At 34.1% G+C, this 20,752-nt stretch overlaps 2 protein-coding genes across 6 annotated transcripts in view; one reads left to right on the top strand and one right to left on the bottom strand.

The window, feature by feature from the left end:
* Positions 1 to 12,300, top strand: part of LOC125668445 (RAB7A-interacting MON1-CCZ1 complex subunit 1-like) — a 35,391-nt gene extending 23,091 nt beyond the window's left edge. For all 3 annotated transcript variants that reach the window (XM_048902614.2, XM_056162066.1, XM_048902615.2), the window contains 2 exons: positions 1,914 to 2,022; positions 10,449 to 12,300. In XM_048902614.2, coding sequence (XP_048758571.2) covers positions 1,914 to 2,022; positions 10,449 to 10,690 — 351 coding nt within the window. In that variant the 3' untranslated portion in view covers positions 10,691 to 12,300. The remainder of the gene's footprint in view (positions 1 to 1,913; positions 2,023 to 10,448) is intronic.
* A 557-nt stretch (positions 12,301 to 12,857) lies between these two features.
* On the bottom strand, positions 12,858 to 16,129 carry LOC125668437 (uncharacterized). Of its 3 annotated transcripts, none has more exons than XM_048902605.2 (2): positions 15,908 to 16,129; positions 12,858 to 14,748 (listed from the first exon to the last, which is right to left on the bottom strand). In XM_048902605.2, the coding sequence occupies exon 2, from the start codon at positions 14,688 to 14,690 to the stop codon at positions 13,053 to 13,055; it is 1,638 nt and encodes a 545-aa protein (XP_048758562.1). In that variant the 5' UTR covers positions 14,691 to 14,748; positions 15,908 to 16,129; the 3' UTR covers positions 12,858 to 13,052. The 3 variants fall into 3 exon arrangements, with proteins under 3 accessions (XP_048758562.1, XP_056018038.1, XP_048758564.1); XM_056162063.1 differs by lacking the exon at positions 15,908 to 16,129 and adding an exon at positions 15,536 to 15,833; XM_048902607.2 differs by lacking the exon at positions 15,908 to 16,129 and adding an exon at positions 14,887 to 14,976.
* Positions 16,130 to 20,752: the final 4,623 nt, after the last annotated feature.

Below are 20,752 nucleotides of genomic sequence, written 5' to 3'. Positions count from 1 at the left end.
CCTTCAAAGGGGAGATAATCACAAAAATTTAAAAATAGGGTGGGGTCATTAAAAAATCCTCTTCTCAAGAACCACTGGGCCAAAGGAGTTGAAAACATGAAAGCTTCCCGACATAGTGCAAATTCAAGTTTCTCAAAACCATTACCCCTGGGGGTAGGATGGGGCCACAATAGGGGATCAAAGTTTTACATGCTAATATATAGAAAACAAATCTTTAAAAATCCTTTTTTCAAGAACCACTGGGCCAGGAAAGTAGGAATTGACATGGAAGCATCCTGACATTGTGCAGATTCAAGTTTGTTAAAATCATGGCTCCCCGGGGTAGGATGGGGCCACAATAGGGGATCAAAGTTTTACATACAAATATATAGGAAAAATCATTAAAAATCTTCTGAAGAATTACTGAGCCAGAAATGTTTACATTTATTTGAAAGCTTCCTGACATAGTGCAGATTCAAGTTTGTTAAAACTATGGCCCCCAGGGGTAGGATGGGGCCACAATTGGGGATCAAAGTTTTCACACTGATATATAGAGAAAATCTTCAAAAGTCTTCTTCTCAATAACCACTGGACCAAAGAAGTTTACATTTGCATGAAAGCTTCCTAACATAGTGCAGATTCAAGTTTGTAAAAATTATGGCCCCCAGGGGTAGGTTGGGGCCACAATAGGGACCAAAGTTTTATATGCGAATATATATGGAAATCTTTAGATGTGGCCCAAGGTGACTCAGGTGAGTGATGTGACCCATAGGCCCCTAGTGATACTTAAGTTTTTGACCTTGCAACCTTGACCTTGGATTTTTACCTCCTTTGATAAAAATTAATGTAGGCAATATCTCCTGAACTGTTTAAGGTACTGGCTTTCATATTTTATGTATAGAATTCTTATGGCAAGACCTTGCATTTCATACCATGATATTTGACCATTTCGGGCTAGGTTGGGGCCACAGTATGAGGTAAAAATTTCTTGAGAATAAAGATAGAAAAAAATCTTTTAATAATCATAACAGCTGAACAACAGCAGGACCAAAGTGAAAGATGAGCGATGTGGCCCAAGGGCCTTTTTTCCTCCTCCATTATTATCATTTCCAATGTCTCAGTCATGAAGAGACCCTTGATTCTTAGTCAATTATTAGAAAGAAGACTAAAAGGATCAGTTCAAGGTAACAAAACAAAGACCTATGGGGGAGAACAATTTTCCGAGAAAAGTCACATTGATTTAGTTATTTTCTGTCATACATAGATACATGTATGAATTTTTCATAATTCCATTTTGAAATTATAATTTATTATCTACAATGTTGAAATTAACCTTCGAAGTTGGCCTAAGCAGCATTTTTTCCATTTTAGCACTGATTTTGACATGAATTTTGGCTTTGAAGTCCTTCAAGGCAGGCCTGCCCCTAAGATTCTTTTTTATATTTTGATAGGTTACAATCTTAAAAACTATTTACAATAATAATTGTCTTGGGGTTAAAATTCATGAAAAACTAACAAAAAATCAAGGGAACTGTTTTTGATTACCTGGTTCATATTTAGGGAGTTAGCCTGAAAGTAATTAAGACCGATATACCATTACAAATGTATGAATTTATATCTTGAGAACTCAAAATGCGTAAACAATACATACATCATGCTGGTGTATCGTTGTAAGAGGTAGAATAAAAGTCTGCGTCTATGTCCACTTACTAAGGCCACTGAAAAACAATCCATTACATTTACTTGGCCTTAGGTGACAATCTAGAACGATTCCTGTGAGGTTTTTCTAAAGACTAAAACCAGATCTGGATTAGTAAGTTTTTTCTTTTGCTACCCTGAATTGATTCTTTGGCTGGGATTTGCATCCTACCACTTCCTACATTGAGTCCCGGAGACAGTTCAAAACATAAGAAATCTGTCTAAATCTCTTTTAGCAAATAGAATGTGGCATTGTGAATCTCCAGAAAATGCTGTCCATACGAAGTCCTCACGAAGTGAAGAAAGACGGGGAGGAGAGAGACGTGGAAACTCTTCTCAGTCTGGGTATCTATAAAATATTCTGTGTTAGTCATCAAAATCTGACATATAGGTATATCTTAACACTTAGTCTGGGTATCTATAAAATATTCTGTGTTAGTCATCAAAATCTGACATATAGGTATATCTTTAAGGAGGAATTATAACTCTTAGTCTGGGTATCTATAAAATGTTCTGTGTTAGTCATCAAAATCTGACATATAGGTACATCTTTAAGGAGGAATTATAACACTTAGTCTGGGTATCTATAAAATATTCTGTGTTAGTCATCAAAATCTGACATATAGGTATATCTTTAAGGAGGAATTATAACACTTAGTCTGGGTATCTATAAAATATTCTGTGTTAGTCATCAAAATATGACATATAGGTACATCTTTAAAGGACACACCGCATGTTTTTAAACTTTTTAATTTTTTCAGCAAAATTAATTCATTTCATGCCTAAAACTACTTTACATGTGTTTTAAATGAAACAGTTTGCGTAGTTTTCGAGTTTGAAAGCGATGAAATTCAAATCTTGCGATATGCATATTTTCTTCGATATTTTACGCGCCATTATCTGTGACGTCATATGCGACCTCGAGCGAGAAGATTTGAAAACAGTTGATAGCCATTTCATAAACAGATTAGATTTAATTGACAAACAAACAATTATCACATTAACAGCTTGTAAATAACACTGCATTAGGGTGTTTTGTGCCGTTTAAGGGTGTACTTGCTGTCAGTAGAGAGGATTTGGACTGTGTTTTTATCAATTTTCGAAGGAATGTATGAAGGACAAGACGTGAATATTTTTTGTCGGCACAACGACTTTGCCATAAAAACCCCCAGTAAAATTTGTCCCTGTACTTTTTCTAACAAGCACTTGGACACATACGTAGATAAACTGCGAGAAAGTGGTTCTATCGAAGCTACGCACTGTAACATATAGGCCTACGGCATCTCGAATTCAATACACACTCGCACCAACTGACCTTCACCTTGTAACAACATACACATGTAGGCAGAACTTTGCTAGCAGTGCAGTGTCTACCAACTGGTAGTTTTAAAAAAGAAATTTAAAGATAAAAGATAATTGAACTTTCAATTATAAATAATAAAATATAATATTTCCCGACTTTGAATTGAATTATAATGCTTTCATTTTTTTTTAAGGAACGCGTACGTGTTTACAACAACAGCACGCCACGCTCCCACTTCCTACGTAACAACGTGTTGATAACAAAAAATAATGATTAGGCCTAATAAAATTGCTTTAATAAAATAATTTAAAAGTATTGTGATTTTCACAATAAGTTTGATCATTATTATTATTTTTTCTTTTTCGAAATGCACCTGTGACAGTAGGCCTAGTTGTCAATGATACATAATCGTATCATAATTTAGGCCTATCTAACTTCTCCAAAAATAAATTTAATAATAATTGCACTGTTTATTTTAGAAAAGCAACAACGCTAATTACAGTTGTTTACAGAAATGGCATTACCAAATTGTGTTTAGACAGGGATCCGATGTAAACATTATTTATTCGCAAATTTATGCAGATTTCATACTCGCTTTTCTCGCTACATTTGGGTTGCTATTTGTATGCACTGGTGGCTAAAAGATATAAGACTCTGGTAAATTTGTCAACATCGAAATAAATGTTATCCATGGTAAATAAATTAGGCCCCTAAAACCCGAGTTTTTAAAAATATCTAACACTACTTTTACAACAAGTTGATCGACGAAGGTCGCATATGACTTCACTGTACCACGTGACTACCTATCTAATTAACTAGGCTTTTTGAAATCGGGGCTTAGATTTAAGTCCGTATTGTGGCTAATTATCGCAATACTTCAGCGAACGAACTATTACAATTAATTTCTATAAGCATAAGGAAGACAAAATGCATATAATTCTGTATACTTTGAAAACACGAGATGTGTCCTTTAAGGAGGAATTATAACACTTAGTCTGGGTATCTATAAAATATTCTGTGTTAGTCATCAAAATCTGACATATAGGTATATCTTTAAGGAGGAATTATAACTCTTAGTCTGGCCCTATAAAATATTCTGTGTTAGTCATCAAAATCTGACATATAGGTACTTGTATATCTTTAAGAAGGAAAAACACTTAGGGGTGAGATCACAAGTTCAATGTCTGGAAAAAAACTTGTCCTTTTCCACTAAGGTGTAATCGATGTGAGATGACAGAAACTTATGGGAGTTTTTATCCCCTCTCCCCCTAACTATTTGAATTTAGATTTTTATCCGACATTGATCTTTTGATCTCGCCCCTTAGTCTTGTTATATAGAGTACTTTCTCTATAGTAAGAGACTCTGTTAATGTCCCTACACTCCTTGTATACCTCATCCAAATGCCATTTTGCAATGAGTTTGTTCCAACTGAATTTTGTTTGGAAGGATTCGTAAGTAAAATCTTCACAGATATATCAGTATTATATCAATATATTGGTACTTGAATTTTTCATTGATGTTAAATAGCTGTAATCATTTAATTTGCTGAATCCTGATATCCTGTAGAAATGCTGAATGCCACATCTATTTAATCCAATTCAAATCAGACTGAGTATACAAGATTTTCAATATTTTTTTTCCCACGAATAAGTGAGACTCAAATAGAAGTGAAAGAAGTCAGAAGTTTCATAAAGCAATTTGTTATATATACCTTAATTTTTTTCCTACACCTGACATTTGGACATTTGGAGTAATGTCACTTTTTTGGGAAGTGTATTTTGATTTTTGCATTGAAGGAGAATTAGGAAATTAAAAAGAAAAACTGGGGTCGCAACGCTTGTTATTGAGCTATAGTGTTCTAAACATGACCCTTTTGCACTTAAAATTTATTCAATTAAACTTGACTTTTCTGTTAGTGTCAACACAACATAAGCAACACAAATCAATCATTACATAAAATAGATAACCTGTAGTTAATGTTGTAAACTTTCTTTCTTTTTTGAATTTCCTTCTTTATAAAATGTCTTACTGTTATGCCCTCTGGGCCCAAAATTGGAATAAACTTATCTTATCATAATCATGTCCTCTAACACTACAGATGAAAAAAGAAATTAATATTAGCGAAGGAAATAAATAATGACCTTTTTGCACTTGATATACGAAAAACTTCATGATATCAAAATTGAGAGTTCCAAAATTTTACATAATTTTCAAATCCCGGTCTTCCAATTTAAAATGCAACTTTAAAAAGTGGGGGTTGCAGATCAAATTTTTGAATCATTGGCGAAAATACTGAATTTTTATACAAAATTTCGAGTAAATTTATTAAAACTTTTTTAAGAATCGGTGTTCTCTTTGGAAAAATATATCAACCAAGTTAATAGATTACAACATTTGAACTAGTTCCAAGTCTCAACTACCTGTATCATAAATCATAAAACTGAAATGCACGTATAGGAGTATAAAAATAGACGATACATTGGATGAAACAGAAACTCTAATATCATGCAGAATTGGAACTTTTTGATTAGTGAATCCTTCCGCCACAAAATGTAGTCCCTGTCAAACCCTTTCAAAATTTGAATTGACACATTTTTTTTAACTGGATAGGGTTCAGCAATAGATGCGTAATGTATTTGCACCAATGGGATCAGTATTGAACCAGCAAATACCTAGTTGTATCATCCTGCGCAGTTGTACTCAAAAGCTCAGGAGCTAACTTCCTTAAACTAATACAATTTAGAACCAACATTTCAACTGTTAAACCAACTCTCATACTTGTGGACTTTTGACCGGTCAACAGTTGATGAACTGTTGACTGGGCAATAGTCTGTCCAATTTCTATTGGCTATGCAAGTCACGTGATTCATAGTCTGTTGCTTTCTTATGTAATGGCGAAGTTCACTGATTTAACTGATAATGAAACACAGAATTTATTAGATGAAAAGCAGGACAGAAACATGGAAAATATGATTATTAATATTAGGATATTGGGTGTGTTTTCTTTTAAACTAAAGGACACCGTGACAAATGTACACATTAATCACACTGTCCTGTTGAAAGTTCAAAGTCAACTAACCATGTGGGTTTAGAAAAAGAAAAAAAAAACATAAAAAGAAAGAAAGTGTATAATAAAACAGTTATAGACTGTGTCCTTGGACAACAGCTATTTTGTTTGACCCTCAAATGGCTTCAGGCAACAGATCCGTCCTCGGGTGAAACAAAACAGCTGTTGTCTTCAAACCCAGTCAATAACTGTATACTGTTACCAGGGAAGTAGTTTCAGGACAAAGAATATTTACAATGGATGCTAGAGGTCCTGCAATGATAAAAATAGATAAACAATCTAATCAAAATTAGATCCTTTGATCTGCTCATCTGCTATTGCTACACATACACCTACGGATCAAAGGATCTATTTGTAATTAGATTGATAGATAAATGAAATGTAATGAAAAAAAGTACATACAAGTTTGTACATAGATACATACACAAGTAGAAGTATTGCCACTGAGCCTCTAGCTGGCAGGAGGGATAGAGTATATGTTGTTCATTTATACTTACAAACAATTATCACTGTAGAGATATAAATGAAAATAATTTTAAAATATGACCCTGTTTTTGACATAGATTTTCTGAAATGAGCCAAGTTCTAACCATATGACTGTCTTATTAACATACTGCATGCTATTGTTCCACCGATTCTTGGATGTGTACTATATATGAAAGATGAACAAGGTGTCAAAACTTACCGATGCTATTGTATTTTTTCTGACTATTAGTATGTGTGAAGGTGGCGCACACAATACATACATTATCATACCCCCTGGAAACAAAGTTTAGGGGGGTATTGTCTGTCCGTCTATAGACATTATGTATATCGTTAACACTGATGAACAAATCTGATTAAAACTTTATGAATATCTTATATGAATAATGAAGTTGTGCATCTGCTATTTTGATTGAGAGTATTTTAACATTCAAGGAAGTTATGGATATTTTTTCCATTTTGAGAGAGTGTTGTCATTGTCCAGAGTATATCTTAAAAACCAATTAACAGATTTAATGCAAACTTTGTGTATGTAACAGGAAGGGAGAAAATATATGTAAATATATATATATAGATATACATGTATAATGAAGTTGTGCACCTGTCATTTTTATTGAGATTCCTTAACATTCAAGGAAGTTCTGTATATTTTCATTTTACCGGTGTTTTTTCAACTGTATGGACTTAAGTCATTTTCTTTTAGATTTTGTAATGATCTGATCTCTCATGCAGACTAAATGCATAATTAAGTTAAGGAGAGGGTATAAGGAAATCATCAGTCTATTTGTCTGTCTGTCTGCCCATCTGGATGTGATTTTGTTAAGGAGGTATGCTACGCCAGAGAAATTTGATGTAGATGAAAAGTGGAAGATATGTACAACAATATTTTGAAGTTGAAAATTTTCAAATTTACTTTATTTTGTCAAAAAATACAGTTTTAGTAGAAGGTAATCTGAAAAAATTTAAAACCCCTGCTGGACTCGAACCTGCAACCTACAGTTCAGCAGTCGGTATTCTAACCTACTGAGCTACTCGGCTAGGTATTTAAATGGAAAAGGAATTGTCAAATATTGCTGATATCGATTTTTTCATCCATGTTTTTAAAGGAAGTCAGCCATTATGACGATGTAGAGTACTACCTTAATGACAAGATGTGTCATTCATTGGCTCACTTATGTTGAATAGTTATCCATGAAGTTACATTAAGCATACCATAAACACTCGGAGTAACACGTTACTGCAGAATATATAGACTTGCATTTATATTAATTGCTCTCAAGAAAACAAAGTTCCTCCTCATTTCAAAAGGATGTGTTCGCTCTTCAATGAGCACAAATTCACTATTTCCCACCATTCATTGTGCCCTGCAGTGGGTATTAGTCCCATTAGGACAGTTCTAGTTACTACATATGTACCAGTAAGGAGGAATAACACTTAGTCTGGGTATATAGAGTACTCAATGTTATTAACTGAAATTTGACATATAGGTATACCTTTAACTTAAGGAGGAATAACACTTAGTCTGGGTATATAGAGTACTCAATGTTATTAACTGAAATTTGACATATAGGCATAGCTTTAAGGAAGAATAACACATCTACATCACAAGTTTTCCTAAGCTGAATTTCTGATCATTTTTAGCCCGGTGTCCGTCCATCTGTAAACTTTTCACATTTTTTAACTTCTCCAGAACCACAGGGCTAATTTCAGCCAAACTTGCCAAAACGCATGCTTGGTTAAAGAGGATTCAAGCATGTTCAAATGAACTACCACACCATTTTTTAAGTGGAAATAATTAAGAATTAGTAATTAGTAAAAAAAAAAATTGTGGCATTTTTAAAAAATCTTCTTCTTAAGAACTATGGGCCATTTTCAATCAAAATTGGAACAAATCATCCTTGGGTAAAGGGGATTCAAGTTTATTCAAATGGAGGGTCATGCTCTCTCTGCAGGCGAGAAATCAAGAAAAGGCAAAAATAGTGTGGGTCATTTAAAAATCTTCTTAAGAAACACTGGGCCAGAAAATTGAAATTTACATGAAAGCTTCCTTACATAGTGTAGATTCCAGTTTGTTTAAATCATGGTTCCCGGGAATAGGGTGAGGCCACAATAGGGGGGATCAAAAATGGATATATAGGAAAAATCTTTAAAAATCTTCTCAAGAACAACAGGGCCATCATGTGAGTCATATTGATATGCAAGCATCTCCAAGTAATGCAGTTTCAAGTTTGTTCAAATTGTGCCCCCCTCCCCCGGGGGTAGGGTGGGGCCACAGTAGGGGATCAAAGTTTTACAATGCAATATTTATTAGGAAAAATCTTTAATAATAATGAATATTCATATTAATGTGCAAGCAAACCCAGGTAGTTCAGATTAAAGTTTGTCTAAATTGTGGTCCTTAAGGGTAGGGTTGGGCCATGATAGGGGGTCAAAGTTTCACTTAGGAATATATAGAAAAAATCTTTAAAAAATCTTTTGAATAACAGCAGGGCCATGATTCCTCATAGCTTTAAGTTTTATATGGGAATATACAGAAAATAAATTAAAACATTTTTTTTTTTCAAGATGGCAGGACTATACTAAATCATGTAAAATTGCAAACATTCCTGAGGTTTTTTATATGCTCCTGTTACTAAAGTCTGTGGTGGTGGTGGGGGGGGAGCATATTGTTCTTGTCCTGTTTGTCCATCTGAAACTTGAATCTTGCTCATAACTTTTGAATGGTGAGTGATAGGGCTTTCACATTTCATATGTGCATTCCTTGTGACAGAAAAATCTTTCTTTCGGTTCCATAGTTTTTATCTGTGTGACATTGTCCTTGGAGTTTGATCTACTTTTAAGGAAACCTAATTTAGGTAATATCTTCTGAACTATCTTAGGTATGGCTTTCCTAATTTTAAAGATTCTTTATGGCAAGAAATTTCATTTGATGACATGATGTTTGACCTTATGACTTTGACCTTTAGGTTTGACCCAATTTCAAAACTTTAACATTGCTCATAACTTTAAATGGTGATCAAGTGATACATCTTTTCTATTTCATGTATGCATTCCTTGTGACAAGACCTTTGCTTTGGTACCAAATGTTTTGACCTTGTAACCTTGACCTTGGATTTTGATCTTGTGACCTTGTATCATTGTTGTGTCATGACCCTTTGGGGCTATGTTTGGTGCCACAATATGCGGTCAAAAGTTTTCATTGAAAAAAATTGAATAAAAATCACAATAGCTGAACAGTAGGACCAATATGGCTTCATATTCTAACAGAAGTATATGGTACACTATTGATACTTAAATAGACTCAAAACAGTATTTCTTTGTTCTTTTGAAATTCTTCACTTGTCTCATTAGCTCAATGTATTAAGGTGTTGGACTGTCAATCTATATACCATATATTTGAGTCCTGAAAGAGTTTTAACTGTTTTCTTTATGTAATTATTTATTCACATCATCACCTTGGTACAAAATAATGATAAACAAATTCTTGACAATACATGTATCATTACCAACTGTCATTACTACATAGCATGCATAACATCAATTACAACCATTCAGTCTTTTAAAGGACATAGATTTTTTGTGCATAACATTCATTTGAATATCTTCTGGCTGACTGTGTTCAAAAGGGATATAACTCTTACAGGCTTCAACCTCTGACTTTTAATTTATTTTCTCTTGGATTTGTTTAACATATATTCCATTTGTATTTGAAATCTCTTGATATATGTTTAAAAATTGATTTTGATATATGGTCTGTAAATGTTTAAATCAGTATTCAATGATTTACAACAACCTCTTCATATTTATGACAGATTTAACCTGCAAGTTTTATTGTTCTCATTTTCCCTTTGATTTATATTTAGCACTTCACTTGATATCTGAACAGAGATAATAAAATATGACTATTTTTGCTTCAGGTATATACAGTGACACACATTTACTGGCCATGATGTATGCTGGTGAGATGTGTTATTGGTATTCTCAGTTAAAAAAGAATCACCCTCTTCTTCCTTCCTCAGACCTGGATGAGAGACAGATTGGCGTCAAATATTTACAGGACTATCTAAAGGCAGTCAAAGGGCCTTTATCGGTCCAGGGTTGGTCCACAGAAAGAGCTGAACAATTTTTACATTACTTTAAAAAGGAAAATCCTAACTGAATAACCACAAAGAGGATGTGTCAAGGATTATTCGTGGTATTCATTTGAAAAACTCTTTAACAGATGCTACATTTGATATTTATATCTTCAATATTTTTTAATCTTGATAAATATAGTATATGTGTACATCTATTTTTACAGCTGGGAATTCTGACAGAAATGAAAGTAGAATGTAAATATGAGAAATAAACTTTCTTTTTGAAAATACATGAGGATATGAACTGCAATGCTTCACATCGGCATACTTTTTATGAATCGTTAATCTGCTTCATGAAATATGTGGGCGTGAAGCATTGCAGTCATGCTATATTTTGTTGTACTAATTATTCATCTAGATTCATGCGCACATTGTTCAGATTCATGAGGAAATAGCAATCATTTCCATTCATATAATGATAATGAAGATAAAAACTCTGGAAATGTAAAAAGAAATGTCTTCTGGCAAGTCATCCTCACCTCACACATTTTGTAAGATATCAATCCAAATGCATGAAGAAATGTGTTTTTTTTTCCTCAATGAAAAGAATAGATCTACTGTGACCATTGCATAGGTGCATGACCATCGTATTTGTAAATAAAAAGCCAATGCAATGTCTACTGAACAGGTGTCTACTAAATTCCTGTGCACTAAGGTGTTACTAATTACATTGTAGTACAATTCTCGACTATCAGTGAAAGTCAAAGCATTGAAATGAAATTTCAAAGATATCATCAAGTCACAGTTTGTAAACTAGGTCAACCATAATGAATAGGGAATTCCAGGTGTACGTGGAACTTTGTTGGAAGAACAGTACACTGCAATTTAGTACTTGTTAAACACAATGAAATTCATGTAAATCGTGTATTTTTTTGAAAATGGATGCAACTAAATGGGGGTATGCTAGACTTTATTATCAACGTTAAGGTGTAGGCCTGAGGGTTGATATTGTTGAGGGTCGATATGGGTTGGAAACAAATTTTGCCATGTATTTTTCTCTATGTATTTTACAATATTCATGACAGGAAATATGAAATTTATTGTGTATTGGAATGTGTTTCCTGTGACTTTATACATTTTAGAAAGGTCACGTGATCTGATTTTTAATACTAAGTTTCGGTGATATATTATGTTATGCAGTTAATCACAAAAATTCATTTCTGTTGGTGTATTAAACCCCAGGTTTTAGAAAAGTCTTATAAACTCAGTTAGGCTGTATTATGAAAATACCAGTTAAGTTTCAAAATTACTACACAGTAATCAAAGTTGTTGTTTTTTTTTATCTAATGTATGTTACAAAGGAATTTTAAACCTTTATTTTTCATACACAAAACAAAACTTTGAAGGCATTTAAATGCATTAGAAATACCTATACTACATTGCATCATGGTCTACTGCAGCAGAAAGCATTTTCTGTAGTAAGTAGCAATAATATTATAATAGTGAGATATTTGGTTTTGTTAAGGAAGCAGTCCATTAACTTGTACATTTATAACACTGTAATGGTCTGAGACAGGTTTTTTCCTACCTGGTAAAATTGTACATGGTAAATAAATCTACACATTAAAGTTTTTCCTCTATTAAAGTATTTGTTATTAAGGTAATTTTCAGTGCAATAAACTGTCTGTAACATTTTTCAGTGGTTGTAAAATTTAATGGGTGTTGTATGATATATTTGTATACATTTAAGACTTGGAAAGAAGTTAAATGGCATTACATGGTTGCAAGTTTTAATTTTCTCTTAATTTTTTTCCTCACAATTGACAAAAAAGAGGTATACATAATTTGGCAGTATTTTTCAATTTTAAAAAAGATGGAATAGTTTTGAGGAGTGATTATGAAGAATATTGAATGACACATTGTATCCATTGTGGTTATGCTGTGTAACTTCTTCACAGTTTTAGTGAATATACAAAGAGAAATATTAAAATGAGGGATATCTTTTACATTATTGCAATGTTTCAAATATACAAAGAAAAATATTTAAATGAGGGATATCTTTTACAGTATTGTAAAGCTTTCATTAATGGGCTTTTGTATCCCAACCGTAGTGCTTAATACGTCAAATAGAGGGATTGAAATGAGATTAAATGTTGGTACACCCAAAATGAAAACATGTTGTTTAAACGATATTGAAATCAGTTCAATCCCCAAAATTACTTACATGGTGAAATAAAGACACAACTATGATTAATCTTGGGGGATTTCATTTGTATACCACAAGCAAGGAAAAATTGAAGTATCCTTCATATAAAAAAGTTGTCAAATACATATAATGTACATTTAAATTGAATTTTTTAAATTTATAAACTATTTGGTTTGTGTTTTTCCTGAGGTATCATCTTAAGTAATTTGGTCATCCATTGTATATTTGTATTCTATTAATCAAATCTGTTTCTCCTGAATGGTTTTTTCAATTTTCAGGTGATCACATAGTGTTTTTTCAATGAGTTCTGAATATGATACTTGTTCTCTCTTTGGTATCTTGATATGGAGAGAGCTATTGTTGTTCAGGCAAGTAGAATATATGTCAACTATACTTTGAGCGAGTTTGGTGACTAGTTCATCGTCAACTACTAGCCGATTTCGAATAGCACGTGGTATTTCTAGTTGGAATGCAGGAGTTCCCATGACAACGGATTGACAGGTCATAGTGTACAAATCTCCTCCCCAGTCCCCGCAGAGAGAAGGATTGACATTGACTGTGAATCTCATATTATTTTTCTCATAGGTGTACTTTGGGTCACTGACCATGTTCGTGAACGCGCATTCAGTTTCAGATTTCAGCCACCTTACAAAACTTTGGTCTTTCCAATGAGTTTCCATAGCCTTAAAGCCCACATCAATATCCATATTTGTCTTGCGATTTTTCTTTCCGTGCATGTCGATGTGAAGTATTGGTATTTTGTTATCCCGACCAAATTGTTTGAAATATTCCAACGCCTCGTGGAATGGCGATTGTGGAAATTGTTTTTCAGTGAGGTAGTTCGGATCCAAATTCTTGAAATCCGCTGGCATTGCCACCCGTCTGTCCCATATGATGAAACTCGGCGGGATTCCAGCAATTCTATTTATTTCATTTGCCACCCTCAATAAGATTTCCGTGACGTGGATCTCGCGATAGTGAATACGTCGTCTGCGTCCCTCCGTTCCACCGCGCCAAAGTTTGATCCCATGCGGGGCGCTCAGAAGAATGGGACCAAAAAGTTTAAACATACAAGCTGGCGTATTGGCGATAATCTTTGACAGAATAGGTTTGACGAACTTAACGTATTGATTATTGTTTTTGGAACTTTCCTTTTTAGAGGAATGTCGCGATCCGTTTTTATGTGTATTTGAATCAGGTTTTGATACCACTACCTCGTTCGCGGGTACAATTTCTTTGTCACAGTGCTGCTCACTACCACAGTTATTGTTGTGTCTGTATTGTATTCTAGGCTGTCTATCAATGGTACACATGTACCTTTTAATGGCTTGTTTCACGGCCGTTTCAACACTCAAAATCTCTTTGCCTCTGGACGCCAAATTTGAAGACATTCCGTCCAGAGACAACAACGTGGGCTCCCTCTCCTGAATTTGTATTTTAGAAACGAAATACTCCTGCTTTCTTGACCCATTTCCTGATCGTTTAGGAGATTCTCCATCAGAACTCTCGTTTAATTCTAATGGTTTACTTATTTGCAATCCACTGAAGTCCGTGTGTTCTCCCTTTGAACTGAATTCGGAAAATGTATGCATGCGCAGAACTCCCGGTTTCCTTAGACCACTGGGCTTCAATTGAGATTTCTTCACCTCTGGAATGGTAGACATTCTGTGGGGAAGAGATGGGAAATCTTCTTTCTCTATAGGAAGACGTGAAAAAATGCGTTTATGCTTTTCCGAGTAACTAAATACTGGCACATGTGTCTTGGCAACGGTTATATATCGGTTCCTCGAAGGTGTCTTTGGTATACCGATGCGTAGCTGGTCAGTGGGGTTGGAGAGGACATAAGGTCCACTAGTGGACGGAATAGTACCTGCCATGACTCAACATTCACGTCTGCATGTTGAAATGGATCTACATTTAGTTCAAGAGACACGCCTGGAAAAGAAATAAATATCTTTTGGAAATAAAAGAACTCGTGGGTTTAAGAAACACCAAAATGAGTATCAATATTGATATGAAACGAGGAAATTAAAAAGAAGCATTTATTGGAAATGATGTTTAGGCCAGACTTACATTAAGATAAACGAAATTCATAACCTTCATGGCGATCTGGTTTCTCTCCAAATGAGTTTTTTTCTTCGGTATTAGTGTATTATAGCTCTGTTATCGGGGTGTTAAAGCCTGGGCTCTTTCTCTAGAAAATCATCTTTTGTTCACTGTGCCTTTATAAGCTTTTGGATTTAATCAGTAAAGCTGCCTTTTCAACAAACGACTTTTCCACTTATCATTACGTTCTAAAAGACTTGGATCTAAGTAAATACGAACTCAGCTCATTTATTTTAATCAATTCACTGTGGACTCTTAAATTTCTCAATTATTTCAGAATTTCATTTCCAGGTGCAACGGCGATTACCATGATCAAACAAATCTACACAGGCAGCTTGTTGATCCGTGCTATTGTAATGTGGATGCAATATTGTAAATGGCGAACCTATTTCTTAATACTACCATATTGATTTCACTTTGGGAGAAATGAATTATTAAAATTCGTGCAATGAATAATTCAATAGTACTATATCTTTATAAATATATATGTCTTATTCCATTGAATAGTGAAATATATGTGAAAATATCTTAGTTATCAATATATATAATATCTGCATTACTATTTATATTATTCTTGATAAAAACAAAACTTTCACTTCCTGTGTTATCAACTTACCTTTTGAATTTCACTTTTCCTCTAACAATCAGAAATAATCAAAGCAATCACAGAGGACTACCCTTCGGGGTTCTTGTATTTTATCAAGGATCACAATCTGATTTGGCTTGTAAACGGGTAGAAGTTTAAACATATATCTACTTACTCCAGGATTATTTCTATTTGTTTTTTAATGAAGAAAACAGGATTGGACACAATGTTTTTGAACAAATTAATGCGATTCGAGGCCCAGAAAAATCTACCGATTTTAGAATTCATACACTAGTATCTGTTTGTCATACACTTTTTACAACTGGGTCGTTTAACATAATTGATTTTAGATTTTCTCGTAGTTATTAGAAATAAACAAAAGATAGATAAAGCTTTACTTACCTACATTCAGTTCCTAACTGTGCCCTTTGTTCAGTTAGACCTTTTTATGTCGTCAAAAGCTCGGGTTCAATTTATCACTTCTTCAGTTAGACTGGGGGGATTTAAATGGGCAGTCCCTTATCTACAACGACTGCATTACTGTGAATGTTGGCACTCGGTATCGGTGATTGCATTGACAAATTATTCTACACAAACCATACCCCATGAAATCTTATTCAAGATTTTTTAAAAATGAAATTGTTCGATAACTGAAAGTGATTGATATCAATTCAGAAATTCCTTTGAATTTTCTTTTTCTTTTGATATCAATTTATACTTTCACCATTCTTGCATTCCAGAATATGATTAACTTTTCGTTCATCGCTTGCACAACCATTTCATTCCTCCCCGGTTTCTATAGTGCGATCAGTTCGTTCCTCGCTAATTAACAGTCGTTCCTTTCCTCGCTAATGAACACAACCATTTCTTTTCTCTCTATCACAGCCAGTCATTTCGTTTAAGCATTAACACAACCGCCACAACCATTTGATCCCGTGGGAATCCGGGTTAGAATAGGCCCTCAGTACCCCTTGCTTGTAAGAGACGACTAAATGGGGCGGTCCGCAAAAACCGAGGTCCTGTGTCACAGCAGGTGTGGCACGATAAAGATCCCTCCCTACTCAAAGGCCGTAAGCGCCGAGCATAGGCCTAAATTTTGTAGCCCTTCACCGGCAATGGTGACGTCTACATATGAGTGAAAGACTCTCGAGAGGGACGTTAAACAATATTCAATCAATCAATCAACAACCATTTGTTCCTCGATCGCAATAAAACAAGGAACACAACCGTTTCGCTCCTCGCTTATTAGCACAGCTATATCGTTCCTCGCTAATTAGCACAGCTATATAGTTCCTCGCTAATTAACATAGTCGTTCCTTTCATCGCTAATTAACTGACAACCATTTCTTTCCTCACTATCCATTTATTACTTGGTTATTTCGTTCCTCACACTTTCTAAACACAACCCTTTGTTTCTCGATCGCTATAACACAGCCACTTCGCTCCTTGCGGGTTGACACAACCGTTTTGTTTTTCGCAAATTAAGACAATCATTCTATCCCTCGCTATTTAACACGACTATTTAGTTCTTCGCTATAACTATACAACCATATTGTTCCTCACTCTCGCTAATGAACAACCGTTTGTTCCTCGATCGCTAGAACACAACCGTTTCGCTCCTCGCTAATTAATTCTTTTCTCGCTAATCAATAGAAGAATCTCGTTCTTCGATCGCTGTATCATTAGCATACACAACCATTTTGTCCCTCGCAAGCACAAGCATTTTTCATTATTTAGGGGTCTGACACTCTAGTCTGACACGATCTAAAGTCGGACAACTTTGATGCTGATTTTAACAATATTCATGCAAAAAAAATTCATCTTCCTCTGTGATTGACTTAATAAAACAATGATTAAACTTAAAGAGTTGTATCCCTATCTTCGATTACGGTGTCAGTTTTACATGACCGTCTAAAGTACCGAAAACCAGGAAAATCGAAGATTCCTTAGGTAATATTTTGATCGATCAAACTTGTGAAACTCGGCAAAAAGTATAAAAGAATTTAATTTGAATGTGTTAATTACAAATACATGTATATGATAAATTTAACATTGAAAATGCAGAATGCATTTTTCTTTATTCTGCATGTTTTGAAATACGTAATGAATCAAATTGATCCTGAGTCGGACAATAAAAATTTGCTATTGATACAAAGTCGAACACTGTCTAACTTTATATCAACATTAAAATTAACATGGAAATTTGAGCTCATTTTCGTAGCTGAAAAAAAACACACCCCTTTTTGCGTTAGAAAGCGTAACTTTCGCGTTATAGCACGAAACTTTCGCGAATTAACGCTTACCTTTCTCAAATTAACGCGTAAATTTCGTGTTATAATGCGAAACTTTTGCGATTTAACCCGTAATTTTTGCATTATTACGCGTAACTTTAGCGAATTTTAAAAGCGTACCCTCTGCGTTTTAACGCGTAACTTTTGCATTATAACGCGAACCGTTCGCGAATTAACGCGTAGCTTTCGCGTTATAACGCGAAATATTCTAAATAAATATATTTATATAAAACAGGAATCCGTTTTTGCATTTAAAAGAAACCTTAAAGTAAAGAACTATAAACACACGCTACTTACACGCCTACATTTTACACATGCATATTTCAGAATTTTTGGCATATATACTATTAAAGTTTTATTGAATGCAAAGTAGAATTCATATTTGTAATTGATTAATACCAGTGTTGCTTGGCAAACAACAGGGGTTATAAAATTTCGTCCATTGAAATCAAGCCTTGAAATGTCACATAATTTCAAAAAACTATTGGACTATCAACCACTAAATCTCTGAATTTATGTTACATTATTGAGTAAACAATGCTTAATCTGCATTTGCCTTTGATTCATTTGATAACCTGAATAACCCATCAAGAATGTCTCTAGAAGGCACTTGGTGACCCAAGTTCTTCCAATGATAGATGAATCCACACTTTTCAAAAGTTGTGTCCATTGGATGTCATCTTTTGAAGACCCCCCCCCCCCCTCCTTCTAGATATCTCACTGCAACCTTTATAACTACGTAATTGTTTTATAAGTTTGTCATTTTATATGCTTTTGGTTTAGTTTTAACATATTTTATTGACTAGAAAGACCTCTCCTATGTGACAATTAATAACACAAAATATGTACAAAAGAATCAAGGTCAATAAGATGATCTTAGAGCAGTCAAATTATATCAAAAGATATGCTTATACAAAATACAAAGTACAGCGGGACAAGTCTATTGTTATTTTTCTCCATTGTAATGAACAAATTATTTCATGTTACCTTTTTTTTTTTATATTGAGCGCATTCAATCCATAGATTCCTGTTTATAAGCAAAATATGCGCTTTATAACGTAAAAGTTTCGCATTATATAACGCATACTTTTCGTGTAATAACGAGAAGGTTATGCGATATAACGCGAAAGCTATGCGTTTATTCGCAAAAATTTCGCGTTATAACGCGAAAATCATGCGTTCATTTGCGAAAGTTTCGCGTTATCACGCGAAAAATATTTTGTCAGCTACGAAAATGATCTCAACGGACTTTCGTAGAATATAGGACCCATATACTGGGAATATAATGTAGGAAACTACATATTTTTAAAAAAAACGACTTTTAACAATTATCATATGCTATGGTGGCATATCTCTGCTCCCTGTATGCAAGTTATTTTTCTGTAATTTATGTCTACATGCAAGATAAATGTGTCGACATGCAGGGCAATTATGTCAACATGCAAGAAAAATGTAATCAGAAAAGAATTTGTAAAATATTCCAAAATTAACAAATATCGCCCATATGTGAGTTCCAATATGCTAGATGCAAGTTATTTATGTTGACATGCAACTTAATTTATGTTGACATGTGAGATGATTATGTAGACATGCAACATATCTATGTCGACATGCAACTTATTTATGTCAGCAAGCAACTTATTTATGTTAACATGCAACTTATTTATGTCAACATGTAACTTATTTATGTTGACACGCAAGATGAATATGCATGTCGACATATTCATCTTGCGTTTCGACATAAATAAGTTGCATGTCGACATGAATAAGTTGCATGTCGACATATTTATCTCGCATGTCGACATAAACAAGTTGCATGTCAACATAGATCAATTGCATGTCAACATATTCATCTCGCATGTCGACATAAATAAGTTGCATGTCGACATATCTATCTCGCATGTTGACATAAATAAGGTGCATGTCAACATAAATAAGTGGCATCTAGCATGTTGGAAGTCACATGAGGGCGATATTTGATAATTTTTGAAAATTTTCCAAATTCTTATCTGATTATACTTGTCTTGCATTTTGACATATTTATGTTGCATGTCGATATAATTACATGTATCTTGCATGTCGACATAATCTATAGAAAAATAATTTGCAAATAGGCGGCAGTTTTTTTTAAAAAACTAATGTAAGACAGTAGTGAATATGATTAATTAAATAGTATTTATTTTCAAGTTTTACATATAAAGGAACAATATTCGGCGGGTTCACCACTTTTTCCCCTTCTTTACGACAGTACGGAATGTAATGAACCTGGTTTTGAATTGAAGGATCGACCTCACCCCCATCCTCGCCTAGACTATTTAGGATTTGGAGAATTTTCAGAATGTTATTATATCACTATAACAAAACTAAAAGCCCTCGATTTAATATATATCAATTGGCAGACATGTAGCATCGTTTTTCGGGGGGTGGGGTGGGGTGGGGTGGGGTGTTACAGCCGGGGGAAAATCACTTCAATTGTCTAAAATTCTTGAGAAGTAAAAAAAAAAACAACAAACATAACAAATTTATTATTTTGTCGTTATACCGTGGGGAGGAGGGGGGGGGGGGGTCCTCCTTCACTACATAGGTTCAATTCATCAGTTCAATTTTTATATCCTTACCATTAGATATTACTATTAAAAACAATGGAAGGGTGACAGTGATCCAATATATCTTATTTTGCATCTGAAAATATAAACTAACTTTACATGTAAAAAGAACGGAAAATGAACATACTCAAAAATAAGGTACCCCTCCCTGATTCTGCGTGCCTGACTAGTGCACATCTTGTTTTAGATAATTCATGACTGATTCAAAAAAAAAAAAAAAAAATCAAGTAGAAGGTACTTATATGTTATAATTTTAACGAAAACCCATACATGTTCACTAAAAGTGAGTTGTCAATAGAATACCAGCAATAAGTTATCTGTCTCAAAGTTACGAGTGTGCGACTCGGTAT

This window comes from Ostrea edulis, chromosome 4 (genome assembly GCF_947568905.1).
Source record: "Ostrea edulis chromosome 4, xbOstEdul1.1, whole genome shotgun sequence".
In the NCBI taxonomy this organism is placed as follows: Eukaryota; Metazoa; Mollusca; class Bivalvia; order Ostreida; family Ostreidae; genus Ostrea; species Ostrea edulis.
The sequence above is the reverse complement of the archived record's forward strand: the minus strand, read 5'-3'. Positions and strand labels throughout refer to the sequence as shown.

Excerpts from the sequence above, each read along its gene's own strand:
- LOC125668437 (XM_048902605.2), bottom strand. The coding sequence starts at position 14,690 with ATGGCAGGTACTATTCCGTCCACTAGTGGACCTTATGTCCTCTCCAAC.